The sequence below is a fragment of the Triturus cristatus genome, chromosome 3_1, assembly GCF_964204655.1.
Source record: "Triturus cristatus chromosome 3_1, aTriCri1.1, whole genome shotgun sequence".
In the NCBI taxonomy this organism is placed as follows: Eukaryota; Metazoa; Chordata; class Amphibia; order Caudata; family Salamandridae; genus Triturus; species Triturus cristatus.
In genome coordinates, this window is record NC_140583.1 from 627,998,185 (window position 1) to 628,013,193 (window position 15,009).

The 15,009-nt window shown below is 46.2% G+C and overlaps 1 protein-coding gene across 1 annotated transcript in view; it reads left to right on the forward strand.

The window, feature by feature from the left end:
• Nucleotides 1-3,889, forward strand: part of CALML4 (calmodulin like 4) — a 29,299-nt gene extending 25,410 nt beyond the window's left edge. The window contains exons 4-5 of the mRNA XM_085644593.1: nucleotides 2,468-2,656; nucleotides 3,577-3,889. Coding sequence (XP_085500719.1) covers nucleotides 2,468-2,656; nucleotides 3,577-3,674 — 287 coding nt within the window. The 3' untranslated portion in view covers nucleotides 3,675-3,889. The remainder of the gene's footprint in view (nucleotides 1-2,467; nucleotides 2,657-3,576) is intronic.
• Nucleotides 3,890-15,009: the final 11,120 nt, after the last annotated feature.

The window sequence follows — 15,009 nt, forward strand, 5'->3', positions numbered from 1 at the left end:
CAATTCCCTAAAAGCCAAACTGATCTGTTACCTACAAATATCCACATTCATTATTAATGGTCTGCGTCAGTTCTTCTAATTTGAAAAAGGAAAAGAAAAAACCGGATACAATTCTATTTTACAAAAGAAGGGCATGTATACTCTATATATCCAATTACTTGAACTTTATATCAATATCATGAAAAATAGAGACAATTTAATCATTACATTTATTCTTTTTTTATATATAAAAAGTATTTACCATATCAAGTAGAAAAAACTTTCACTGATGAAAATTACACAAACAAGAATGATGAATACATGTTCACAATAATAGTAGTTAGAACCACATTTGTAGTTACATCCAATCAAAGAAGAGATAATAGACAATTAATTCATAACGCAACCGGATTCCATCAATTGGAAAAAATGTAATGATAAGACAATCATGATAAATCTATTGTCAACATTTCAATACTTTGCTTGCATAGTCATATCTATTAAAATAAAATGTGCAGAGATTGGTGACACATGTTGAAAACCAACGCGTTTCGGCTATGCCTTCATCAGGACTCCGTCACTATGGTTAACGTTCCTGTACTGGTCGTACTTGTAGCTATACTGTGTCTCAATTGTGGAACGTCACACGGGATAACTATGACTGTTGTTGGAAAGCTCAGTCAAATAAGTCTGGGCAAAAACCTGTTGGTGGGAAACGGTAAGATTGTACACTTCCAATTTGATTTCACGATCCTTAATTGATCACAACTATTTTTTAATAGATGAAAACTTCAAATATCTCCACTCGGTTGATATAGAAAGAATAAATATAAATGTAATGATTAAATTGTCTCTATTTTTCATGATATTGATATAAAGTTCAAGTAATTGGAAATATAGAGTACACATGCCCTTCTTTTGTAATATAGAATTGTATCCGTTTTTTTCTTTTCCTTTTTCAAATTAGTATTTTCCTTGGTAGGGTGGTATCCTAATTCCAGGGGCCCCGTTCATTTTCCAGTAACTGCGTCAGTTCTTCACAATCTCTCACTAGTAATCTCGAGAAGCAGTCTGTAATCACATTCAACAACTTTGGGATGTACGTTACCCCACATCTTACACGTAGACATTAGCAAATGGTTTATGATCTGTTCTCAATTGATCAGGAACGTCCTTCTTGCATGTATGGAAATATGCGGATACCCAGCAACAAATGATTGCCTTTCTGTTAACTGTGGAATGTCAGACCCAGACTGGGAGTGGATCACAAACATGTGACACTAATCTTGTGTAATGAGGTGCCACTCCTGCACCCAGGTATGCTGATGCCATCACTCTATGAGTCATGGATTGCAGCTAGTGAACGAGTTGTGGGAGCATCCCACCAGCAGTAAATATGCGCTTTAAACTTAGGGAACAGAGAAAATGAACTGGGACACATCCTCACACGCCTAGCCAGTAGCTGCTGCCTGATTTATGATTTTTTTGTCTAATCAGATCTTATCCACCCTTGGCTATCTAGTGCTTACTATCCCCTTCTGTGCCCATGACGAGCTGGACTCGTCATGGGCCGCGGTGGCGCTGTGCCCATGACGAGTCCAGCTCGTCATAGACCCCGCCCGCTAATACAACGGCCGGCACAGGGCGGGGAAAGGGGCGGACTGAAGGGGCTATACCAGGAAAGGCGTGGGCAAGGACAGAGAAGTCAACACTGGTTGTCTCCAGCTCTCCAAGCAGAAAGCCTCAGTCCTTGACAAGCTAAACGACAATGGAGTTAAATCCTATTCGTAAAGTGCCTGTGACGCATATAAACTGCAGCTTCAACTGTTTAAAAAATAACTAGCGCAAGATAAACTAGTCAACTCGAGCTCCAAGTTTCTATAAAGTGTTCTCTACCATGAACGGCTTTGAAACTCTGACGGTGCACACCTGGAAGCTTGGACAAAATGTCCCAAATATTTTCCAACTTCCTTCTAGCAACAGTTTGATGACAGACACTGAATGCTGATCGGAATGCAGTTTAATTTTTGGTTTGATCCGATATAAATAAGGTTCTTATCCAATTTGCTGCTTAGGTGCGTACAGGGCAAACGTGTGAGTCTTTAAAAGTTTCTTAGATTAAACATGTGTACTTGTATAAATACCCAGCGTGTGCTTCATTTCAGGCTATGGTACATGGATGCATTTGTATCCTAGATAAAAGGATTTCTGTAACTGCCTCAAGCACAGAGGTCCGGGAATAGAAAGTTGCTCACGCAGCTAGAGGGCCCTTGTTACAAAAATACTAAATGGAGCTATACCTTCAAATTATACCAACCATGTACCTATATAACTGTTTATGCTTTATAACTACACCAGCGTTTTCCCTATAGCATGTGATTATACTGGGTAACTAGGCGAGAGATAACATCACTGCATTCTGTGAATGTGCTATTGAAGGACAGTGAAGGCTTCTCTCAATAACTGCCCGCGTGATCCTTTGTTCCAGAGAAGACCGGAGAGATAGATTTCTCCACATTCCTGACCATGATGTACAGACAGAAGCAGCAGCAAGACCCCCTGAATGAGATCCTGGTTGCCCTGCTGATGACTGACCACCAGAAGAAGGGGTCCATCCCAGCATCTGAGCTCCGGGCCAAGCTCACTCAGATGGGAGAAAAGCTCACCCCGCAGGAAGGTAAGACTTCTCCAAAGGGCTGACATCCACAGGCGACAGTTCACCCCGCAGGAAGGTAAGACTTCTCCAAAGGGCTGACATCCACAGGCGACAGTTCACCCCGCAGGAAGGTAAGACTTCTCCAAAGGGCTGACATCCACAGGCGACAGTTCCCCCACAGGAAGTTAAGACTTCTCCAAAGGGCTGACATCCACAGGCGACAGTTCCCCCCGCAGGAAGGTAAGACTTCTCCAAAGGGCTGACATCCACAGTCGACAGTTCACCCCGCAGGAAGGTAAGACTTCTCCAAAGGGCTGACATTCACAGGTGACAGCTCATCCCACAGGAAGGTAAGACTTCTCCAAAGCGCTGACTTCCACAGGCGACAGTTCACCCCGCAGGAAGGTAAGACTTCTCCAAAGGGCTGATATCCACAGGTGACAGTTCACCCCGCAGGAAGGTAAGACTTCCTCCAAAGCGCTGACTTCCACAGGCGACAGTTCTGTAGAGCTAAGGCAAGAGGCCAAGTTCAGGCTGTGCTTCTGTTGGGGGCATTAACGTGGGTCAGAGCTCTCATTGAGGGCAGTGCTTTTATTCACAGGGCTATATCAGGTCAGTTCTGTCTTACTGCAGTGCCTGTGAGTGGGGCATTTACTACCACTTAAACCTAGTGGTGAATATTGAACGTCTACCTAGGGGCTATTATTACCTGCTCTCACAGATTTCCCCATCTGAACAGGGAAACCATGTTATTTCCCATAAGATAGTTTCCTTGGATGGAAATTATGACACACAACTTATATGGTGCAGTACAATGTTTACCGAGACATTAACACATTTGAATGACTGTGCCCAATCCTAGGCAAGTCTGCTCAGCTCTAGATTTCAGCACCGTCACAGAGTAAGCCTCATTCGTATCAAGCAATGTCTTTTCTTTTCAGTCGATGACCTTTTGAAAGAAGCCAACGTGGGACCGGACGGGAGCGTGAAATACGAGGACTTTGTCCGGAGAATCACCAGCCCCGCACCAGACTATTAAGCCCAATCTCCAAGGGACAGCAACCAATCCTCTTCCTGCAATAAAACCTCACAGTTTGCAGACCCGCGAGGGCCAGCACTAAATCTCCATTTTGGCTCTGCGCGCCACAAAGTACAGCATCTTCCGTCCTAGACAAGAAACGCAGAATGTCTGTTGTGTGTGCACTCCATAGAAACGACATTTAGAACATTAATAAAAAGTGTGTCCTCACTGAACTCTTGTTATGTTTAAAAGTAAGCCTAATGTGCAAGTTTATAAAGAGAATAGAGACGGTGTTCTAATTTCAGTTCTGCACAGGGGATGTCCGCAGCAAATGAAACATTCTCGTGGCGCCCACATGCCTCAGTGAGAAAAGGTGACTTGGGTGTTGTGTGGGCAGGGGCGGGGCACAGATGCGCTGTGGTGCCACAAAGGCAACCATATGTCAGCGTCCAGAGCCAGGCGCATTCTCTGGGTCACTGCTGACAATCAATGGATATTGGCGTTTACTTTCTTGTAATCCACACAACCTAGCATCTCACTTCCAGTATGACTTTCACTCGCTTCACTGTAGAACTCATCCATTTATCTTCACTCCATGTTGGACCATCTTCATTCAATCAGAGGAGCCGGCTTCCAATGTGCTTAGCTTTTATAAGAATGAGGCCAGGTGGCCAAAGCTCTACTCAGAAGTCCGCAGCCGGTGGTACTAAATGTTGGCACGTCGAATGCCAAGGATGCTAGTCTTGAATCCATCTTAGTCCTCTTTAATCCACCCCCAGTCACTCCCTGCCATCTTATCCCACTCTTTCTGGTCCATGCTTTCACCCTTGGTGACGTTTTTCCATCTTTCTTGTCCTATTTCTTTCCCTTTTGTGTGGATTTCCCCCTTATGCTCTCGGTCAACGTCAGATGAGAAACAATGAGTGTCAGATCCCAAGATTTTGTGCCGTGGCCCAGACCGGCAATCACCTGCTCAAATTAAGCACTTGACCTCCTTACAAATCTTCTTCGTTTGGATGAAACTAGCTTTTCTCACTCGCCTAAGTCTGACCTACCTCTCTGGGGATGGTAGTATAGAGAGCTGTCACATAGTTCTGGTTTCAATCTAATGTCTTCTCATGCTGTTTCCTACAAAGGCTCACTCCCCATTTCTCTCTTAAGGATTCCCGTACGTTTTAGTCTCTGGGACTGCATGTGTTGCTTCGTGTGGTTTTCGTTTGCATTTTATGCAGATCTATTCTAAATATTTCTCCCCTTTCCATACACACAAAATTATAAGCCTTTTTGAGTATTTGAAGCTTTAATGACATCACGTTTTATTCCCCTCAAGCATTCCAGAATGTGTTCTAAAACAAAAAGTAAGTTTTAATGTCGACCTGTGCTTAACTGACCTCCACAACTTTGAGTAGCGATATGTCATCAAGGTGCGTCGATGACAGGACAGTAAATGAATCCTTCCCTATAGATGCTTAACTTCACAATGTTCGCAGGCGGCATTGGAGATTCAACATTTATGATCTCGATACTGTGGCATAGAACTTTCCAGAAACTATCCGGTCCTTTGCATCCTTGAGACAACACATTGTCTCCCCTTTTTACACACTACACTGCACCACAAGTGCACCCAATGATGGCTTTCCATTTAGGCAGCTCGTGACTTTTGAGATACAAATCATATTAGCCAGCCACACTTTACAAAAATAACTCAACTATATTAGGACTGTGTCCTCGGTATCCGGGCCCATCTTTCAGATTACTTTTACCAATTCTTTTGGCCCTCGGTTTAACTACTGTTTGACTTGTAAGTTGGTTTACCTGCCTAATGTCTTCAACCATTCCAATATATCCTTCATTCCTCAGTGTGTATCTCATGTGCCCTTCTTATTCTTCAAACATTCTTTCCTACCTGGTACAATTTAAGGTGGTGCTCACAATCTGCCCTGTCCCTCACTTTAGCTGACCACTGCGCATAATATAGAATATGGATATATTATCTTTTTGTAATGTTGCCATTAGGGGCGTCACTTAGTCCGGGTGGGGGGGATTAAAAATTTCCCAACTAAAAAAGCAGCGGGCTGCAGGGCGGAGGGGTGAGTTTGCCATGGTTGGGGGTGGGTTGGGTCCACGACGAGCAGTGTCAGTACTGGTTTGCATTAGGTGGGCTCTGTCTAGTGTGGTATAGTGCACAGTGAGCCACAAATGATGAGTTGGAATGCTACCCCTGGCGAGTGCCACCAGTTAGTCTATTTGTAAACATTCATCCCATCACCTTTTGTGTGTTTGATTGCCAGTAGCATGCCTGGAAACTTGAGACTGGCACAGCTTTCCAAGCCTACAACGGCCAATGCTTGTAAACTCCAAAAAGTGATAAATTTCCACCCATTCAAGGAGTACTTCTGTGGGTGAAGATTTACTACTTTTTTTAAATCTGGTCACTATATACATTTACGATCCTTAATCAAAAAAAATGATCAAGTTAAAACCTCTCAGTGAAATTAGAAAAATGGGAAAAACTGCCAGACATAGCACACCTGACATAGGGCCCTAAGACTCAACTGACAAGCTAAGGATACATTGTAGGGGTGTCACACACCCTATGAAGCTGCGCCCCTGTCTGTCCCACCTTGGCCTGGTAGTTCTCTCTGGGAATGTATGACTATGGTCATGTTTCATACAACAGCCTGGCAGCAGCAGTCCGTGCAGGAAACAGCGGTGGGGCCGTGTAAAGGGGGATTTTGAGGGACGATGCAGAGGGAAAATTAATTATTTGTTTAATTTTCCCTCTGCTTCATCCCTCAAAATCTCCTCTTACCTGGCCCCACCGCCCCACCACTAATACCTTCACGGACCGCGGCTGCAGCCTGGAGTCCCTGCCCTGAGATCACTTATTTTAAATGTACACTATTTTTCATCTCTGCTCCAAGAACCCTAGATAGTAGAGTTGTCAAATTGGTGCATTCGAGCAGGGCTCCATGTTTCTAGTCCTCACCTTTTACATGTTATTTTAGCAAGTGACTGAGAGCCCCATTTACTAAGCCTGAGTCGCAAATAGAGGATGGCACGCAGCAAAATTATTAACACAACCGAGACATGAATATGGCTTAGCTCTATGAGTCCGTGGTCGAGCAAAGCCATTACTTTTTTTGCCCTGTATCTCATTCAACAAACAATGTAAAAAAAAGGTACAATCTCTTCAAAATTCAAAAAAGTGTATTACTTTAATATGCGCGTGAATTTCACCTTAATACATCAGATTATATCACTGCCTAGACAGGCCTTTATTGAAAGTGACAGGCTCCATTTAGACTTTGGGGGAGAGGGTACTCCATTGCAACATTGTACCATCTCTGCTAAACTGAAGGTCTGCCTGCCCCGGATACAAGAGCTACTGTGAGGGCTGCTGGTCAGCGATGATGCTGCTGCATTCCCTATGGTTGGGGAAAAGTCTGAGATTCGAAAGTGGCATCTTTATCTCAGCAGTTCCATCTGTGCAGAAAGACCTCTAGCATCAGAGCACTGAGGAAATGGAACCCGCAGTAACATGATGGGGTCCACCTATATGCTTTTCAACTTGTACGCAGGTCTCTGCATTGACTACAACAATGTTAAACACCCTTGGACGTTTAATAAAGGAGGCCTGTACAATTAAAATTGTACTGGGGGGGGAGGGGAGATGGGGGGTAGAGCTTAATGGCTGGAGCCAAGGGAGCCTACAACATTTCTGTACTATTTTACATTGCAATGTTATTAAGGCTAAAGATGCGGTGAGAAGGTGGCATCTTTCTGAACTTGTGCTCACCTACAACTCATCAGAACATTGCTCATCCTCCCATGTTGATTATTTCTTGTTGTGCGGGATGTACATTCATTGCACAATGTACACACCCTGGTCTGGGTTCTCTCTACAATTCCCAATAAAACTACAGCCGAGTCACTCCAAAGGGCTAAGGAAGATGTCTGGCACCAGAATGTTTGGTGGGTGACAGGCAATGACTTTAACTAGTAAGGCGGAGGTGTATTTTCAAATTACAAATCTATCAGTGCAGCCATGCATGGTCTGGTCTTCTTGGAGGTGTTCAAAACTAGCGCTGAAGGGCTAAGGTGGAAAGATATTGAAAAATATAATCCAGAGTTGGAAAGACAATATCTGGCACTATTGACGAACGCAGAGTATTGCTGGCATGACTAGGGCCTAGTGGTAATTTGTGTCCCAGCAAAATGTTTAAGAATGTGAGGACAACACTGGTTAAACCCAAGCAATGATTCATCTATGCGCATGGTAGGGACTAGGAAAACTGAACGGAATTGGCCACAGATAGGCAGAGATTGCCTATGCGTTAGCCAACATCTTTCTAAAAAACACACTTTATGGGGCTGCATATGGTAGTAACAAAGTAGATCTAGCCGGCTTTGGAAGCAATTTCTGATAAGGAAGTGTATTCAAGCCCGAAGAGATGTGCTGGGCTATCTTTAAAGGAGCTGTTCGCAGCATTAAACACAGCATCTGTGTCAAATGGCTGATGGGTGTCTATAAGAATTGTTCAGAAAATTGGGCAAGGAAATGGGGTTGCAATTTTGGGAAATGATTGTGAATTCTGCAGAGGCGCTACTAGAAGACTTGAAGGAAACTATAGTAAAGCCGTACTGAAACGATTCCCACCTAGGCTCTGCACCTCTTAAATGCAGATGTCCATGCCTAATGGGAGAGCCATGACTAATAGATTTATTACAGTGGCAAGCTCGCTTGTACGTCCTGATTAGAACAGCTGCATGCCGAATCGTATAATTAAACTTGATATTAGCGATCTCCCTGGCAATGTCCTTGGTGCTTTTATAGTTCAAATCTCCTTAACTTTAGGAGAAACACATTCACTCACCTACAATCATTGACCGGTGACGGCAGTATTTGACTAGGAACAATAACTAGGCAGAGAGGTACGGAGAGATCAAGGTAAAGGGGTGGAAGGGAAGGAGTCAGAGGGAAAGGGGGAAAAGTGCAGGGTAGGTGGAGGAATTGGGGGAGAGGGGTGACAAGGAGGCAAATATATGTCCATCAAATTACTCAGTGTAGGTCTGTTAGATGCGTGGGTTGGCAGGGTTGTATCCTTGTCTTTGTTGATCATGGGGATCCTTACGAGTCAGACTAAGCACCCTTTGATACCTGGGACAGTTGAGTTCTCGGAAGTCACCGGCTAGAAATTCTATTGAAGTGGGGGTAATGCCCCTTCCACAGAGGCGGTGATCTTCTCCGCTGCTAAGGTGTCCCACAGTCTATGCAGCCAGTCCGAATGTGCTAGTGCAGCATCCTTGCCTCCATTCGATAAGAGAGTTTGTTTAGCTGCCCAGAGGGCTAATGTAAGTGTGTTGCCGGAATTAAGCAGGTAGGTCAGTGGGTTAGGAAGCCTCAACAGAGTGTAGCTAGGGAAGCGGGGGTGTCAGTGGTGAAAATCATCTTTGAGGACCTCTCCCCAATATCTCTGAAGTTGAGGGCAGATCCATAGGAGGAGGGTAAGTGTGCCTACCTGACCAAAGGTACGCCAACAGAGGCTCGTGGCACCAGCCTTCCAGAGCACCACCCTAGCTGGGGTGTCGTACCAATAGTGGTCCCTTTCCAGCATGGATTCTTTCTCCACTGTGCTAATGGAGGAGAAGCAGACTCTATGGATGATATTGTGCCATTCCCTAGGCATGAATGTGCTGTCTAATTCAATCTCCCAACTCTTCTGACCAAGGGACTTGCTGCTGTCTGTAGGTGAGCTCAGAAAGGTGCAGATGTCTGAGAGCAAGTGTTTGTCATCCGTTTTAGTAAATAACAATTTTTCAAATTTAGTGAGTGGTCTACTAGCATGTGGGCGGATTGACGGGTGTGAGACCCAGTGCTTAACCACTACGTGGTGCCAAAATTAGGTGCCAGGGAGGCCATAGTTGTCTTGGAGCTACGTGAAGTCTAATGCCCCCATATGATCATTTCGGTCATCAATGCACTTGCAGTTGGCTGTTTGCTACACATGGTTGTAGTGTCTTGCGAGTTGACAACGATTGAACCCTTTTGGCTCCTGATGAACTCCATAGAGCTATGACATAATGGATAGAGTGTATTGCAGTGAAGGTTTCTTTAGAATGTTGAATTTGCAGTTACATGCAGACGAATAAAGACGTGTGATACCAAGCTCTGTGTGTTGTGTAGTCATTTACGGATAGCTCGGCTGGAAAGATGCTACAAATGGCAACGAGATAGGGGATGATTTACCTGAAGATTTCCGTGGTCCAGACAAGCTGCTCGTGCATGCCACATGTGCCTTTGTAGAAGTACAGAAGTGACATTTAAAGCATGTGGAGTCAAACCGCAGTTTCAGCCACTGAGAAACATTTGAAAATGAAAGCATTTACCGAGAACCTACACATTGTTGGTCGAGAACCTGTTGGTCAGGCCCTAGATAAATGTACTGTGCTACTACGCAACATAGAGCCATGCCTAGTATGGCGTGATAACATTGCGATTACAAGTGCTGTCAAGCAGAGTTCAACCCAGGGTCAAAAAGTACAAAGCGACAGCCAAGTGCAAGATAACACTGCGAATACAAGTGCTGCGAGGCAGAGATCAACCAGGTGTAAGCAAGTGCACAGTCGGCAAAAGCAGAGGCCTAGACGTGAGAAACGGTTGTCTCCTAACTAGAAGTAATTAAAGAGAGTCTTTATACCACAGCACTGGGCGAATCAGCCAAAGGAGAAGTGCCCAAGGTTGTGCTTACAAAGCCATCCATACCTGAAGAGGCGAGCCACAAAACCTTCCATATATGAATCCCTGCAATGGCTTGGTCGATAAAGAGCAATGTTTTTCAGTGGGACCTGTTCCATTCGACTGTATATCTAAGTTGGGTGGCTAAATAGGTAGTATGTAAGTTGTGACACCCCAAGGCCATCACCTGTGATAGAAAGGTATGCTCATTTTCTAGCCATGCAGGGTTGCTTACCTTCCCAAATGTATGACCCTATTGTGTGCTGGAGCTTTGTTAGCACATGTGGTGGTGGAGCCAAAGGTAGCACCTGTATTATGTATAGGAGCATGAGTAGCAACGTCATATTTACTGCAGCAAGTCTGCCCATCCAGGACAGGCTGCCCGTTCTCCAGCACTGGAGATCTTTGTGGGTTGTGTCTAGGAGTGAGCGATAGCTACCCTCCACTGTCTCCCTAAGGGAGGAGTATAATGTAAGCCCCCGATAAGGCACCCCTTTATGTGTCCATTGGAAGGGAAAGCAATGCTCCAGACTGGCCTGGTCATCATGTGGAATGGTTAGATTGAGGATCTGAGTATTTTGAATAATCACTTTGAAGTCAGAGGCTATTCAAAATGCCTGAAAGTTTCCATAAAGGGAGGAGGGGTGAGATCTGAGGCTGAGTCAGTGAGATAATTACGTCATCTGAATATAGGGCCAATATATGCTCCTTATTACTAGGGGACACCTTTAATCTGTGTTTTTGCCCTTAACCAGCCTGGCAGGAGTTACATGTAGAGCCCATAAAGAATAGGGGACAGCCCTGTCTGGTTCCGCTAGTGATCGCAAAGGACAGAGACAACGTGCACCTGGGCACTCGGGCTAGTAAGGTTACTCCAAACCCATGTCAAGAATCACTGTCTAAATCCTGCCCTTTCCAGCACCAGTTGGGCGAATTGCCAGTGCACCAATCGAAGGCCTTTTCGGCATTGATGGACACAAGCTGTGCGATCGAGCTGCTTTATCCATAAGGTGGAGGAGGCATTTGGTGTCGTCACTGCAGCCTCTTTGGGGGAAGAAGACAGTCTAATCTGGGTTGATTAATCCCTGCATGTAGTGATTAAACCGAGCAGCCAGGATACCCGTGAAGAGCTTAGCATCGACGTTTAAGAGAGAATTGGGGTGGTAGGCACAATGCGTGGGGTCCTTCCCTGGCTCTGGTATGACTGTGATAACCATCTCTGTTATTGAGGGGGGAAGCATGCCTGAGTCTCTTTTGGAGTTGTAAGGTTGGACAAGTATTGGGGCAAGTTAAGGCCCAAAGTGTTTGAAGAACCCCGGGGTGAAACCATAAGACCCTGTGGCCTTGCCAAGCTGGAGTTTGGATAATGGGGCAAGGACTTTTTCTATGCGAATATCCATCTCAAGCGCAAGGGTGTCATCATCGGGTATGCAAGTAAGGAGCGCCAGTGGCAGAAATATTTGGCAGTCCCCTATATTCATCTCCTCAGTTTTGTATAGGGTGGCATAAAAATGCGCAAAGACCCGGTTGAAATGGCTAGCCTGGCGGGCTCTACTACCCTTTGCCTGGTAGATTTCAGAGATGTGTTATTTTTTAGATTGGGCTCTCAATTTGTAGGCCAGTAGCTGCCCTGCTTTATTGTCCCCTGCATTGTATTTTTGTTTGGTTCAGAGGAGGGCATATTCTGCCCTACCCCAGAACAGCACCTTAAGTGGTCTCCTGGCCAGATTCAGTTGCCTTACGTAATCCCTGGTGCCTGTGCGGTTCTGAGACTTTTTTAGGTCTCTTATCAGTGACTTTAGGTCTTTCCTCCTCTCCCATTGCTCCCTAATGAGAATTGGGGAAATCGCACGGAATGCCCCCTATAACTACAGCTTTCAGTGTATCCCAAAGGAGGGAGATGAGCGTGCCCGGTGTGGCAATATCTTTGAGAAAGTGCCCAATAGTGTCCTGTATTTCTTTTTTTGTGGAGTCGTAAATGAGCAGTTTGTCATTTAGTCATCGGGTGTGGCCCTGAACCCCTCTGCCAGGAATATTAAATGTTAGTGTGATCAGGGAGTGGTCGGACAATGCCGCCGCCTCAATGTTGGTCTGTTGCAGTCGCAAGAATGCACAGGGACATGAGAAAGTAGTCAACTTGGGTGTCTGCTGCACAGCTGGGAAGAATGTGCACCCCTATGTAGTGGGATGCTTAATGAGCCAGGCATCCGCTAGGCCCACATCAGTGAGCCACTGTAACCCGGTTTACGTGAAGGCTCCTGTTCGACCTACTCTCTGTGTTGATCTATAGAGGGAGTAGTCACGGACTAGATTAAAGTACCCCCCCCCACCACCACATCGGGATCAGAGTCGCTGTTCCTAGACCAATGGCCCTAAGCGCAAACTGTTCCTGGTGGTCATTGGAAGTGCACAGTGTAGCAAAGGTGTAGGTGTTCACAGTTAGTTGGATGGAGAGAAGCCTCCTGGGAATCTCCGCTTAGGGATGAGCGACTTGGCCAGAGAAGTGCCTAGCCAGGAGTATTGCCAACCCGCTGTGTTACTGGAGCCGGAAGGGAAGAATTGACTATCAAACCAGCAGGAGCGGAGTCTTCCCCAGTCCTTTTTGAAGAGGTACGTCTTTTGCAGTAGGACAGTGTCATATTGGGAGTCTTTGAGGAGGGCCATGAGAGCCAATCATTTGATGGGAGTTGAGTCCCATTGCATTATAGCTCATTATCTTGACCATCTGCTGAAGGCGAGGGAAGTGTGTAGCATATTGATCCCGGGTGAGGGTCTGCCATGCAGTTATTAACAGAACCTTAATGAGTCAGCAAATGCAGCAATGTAAGGAACCTCCTGGTCAGGGGCAATAACAAACTTAGGGGTAACAATGAGCAAAAAAACGCTCCCTCCATGGGAGTTCCAAAGGTCCGAGGTGCAGAGTCACGGCAGTAATTGCTTCAAAGCCTGGAGGGTGAGCCATGGGTATTTGAGGCCCCACCAGCCCTGTGCATGTCCTAAATAGCTATGTTGGTGGTGGTGGCCAGTCCACCTTGGCATTCCAGCTAAACACCTTTATGGGGGTTCAATACAGTCATAAACTGGAGTCCGACAGGCCAGAATCAGTCTTATGTGGATTCCCGATTGGCGTCTCGATCTCGGAGCCACTAGAGTAGTACGCCACATTCTCATCGGCTTTCGTCCAGCGTTGGGTTGGGAGTCGCTGTCTGCATGCGGCACTGCTATCTGCTTTTAGGGGTAAATTGCCACGTTGGGGACATCTACAGCTCCCCCAGAGGAGGGTATCTCAGAGCTCAGAAACATCTGCAGCCCAAGGATCTTGTTGGCCTCCTCCACCTTGCAGACCCCATGTGTTTCACTGTTCCATACAAAGATCAAGCAGAAGGAGTGTCCCATTTTTATTTGTTGCATGGTCCTGGAGCAAAGTGATGATCTGTCTGAAGAGGCAGTGTCGCTGTACAATGATAGGGGACAGGTCCTGATAGAGCCACACTTTGGTTCCTTCGAACATCACAGGACCTTGGTCCCTGACCACTGCCATTATCGCTTCCTTCATCATGTAGTTATGAAGACCAGTTAAGATGTCCTGACATTGCCCCAGAGTCGTAGCAGGGCGGCCCGCTCTTTGTGTGTGTTCAAGCACAATCTCTTTCTCAGCCAGCTCCAGGTGTACATGGCAGAATAAGCAGATAATGTAGCTCTACCGGTCCCCAGTGTCAACTTTTAAGGGGGCCCCTTTAATGCGAATATTGGATCGATGCGATCTGTTCTCCAGGTGCTCTACATGGAGCTACAGGTCTAAATTCTGCTCTTAGAGTTCCAGCAACCCTCATCTGTAGTTCTCTAGTTCTTCATCCTGAGAGTCTACACCTGTCTCCAGCATCGACACTAGGTTACCAAGGTCCGTCACCTCAGTATTAACCTTTTTGATGTCCACTGCCACATCATGCCGGAGCGCTGCAATGTCCTCACGGAGCTTGGTGAAGAGGACCGCCATGAATGGCCTGGTGACTGGGACTAGGAGGTCAGCCACGTTGGCCTCCAGCAGTACCGAATGGTCTGCAGATGGTTCCTTTATGCGCGGGCCAGTCTTTCACCTTTGAGAGCATGTCCTTTAGCATGAAGTAGTTCTTTACTCTTTGAGCTGCCATATTTCTTCAGGGGGGAGCCCCCCCAAGCCAAACTTTCCAATGTGGGGCAGACCACCCTCAGCCGGGCGGTAGGGGCCCCAAGCAAAAGCCACAAGTGGCGAGAGAGTGTCCCAGGTGCTCACAGTGCAAAGTGTCTTTGTGGTTATACACCACACATATCCCTATGCTCGAGGATAGGCCACACCACTTTTCGCAGTCCAGGCATAAAAGAGATCCAAGAATGGTGCTCAGCAGTGCAGTACCCCCTCCCCTGGGGACAGTCGGATGAAGGTGGGGATGCTGTCTACCGCTCCTCGGGGTCGCCCACGGTCCAAGCAACTCGTGGGTCTCTAGGTAGTCCAAGCCGGAAGCACTAGCAGACCCAGTGTGTCTCAGTTGCTAGTCCCCCCCATCTGGCTCTCTCCCTTGCTTACGGTGTCTAGTTTCGCGGGGGCGGTGGGCTCAGACATACTCCAGATCCGCC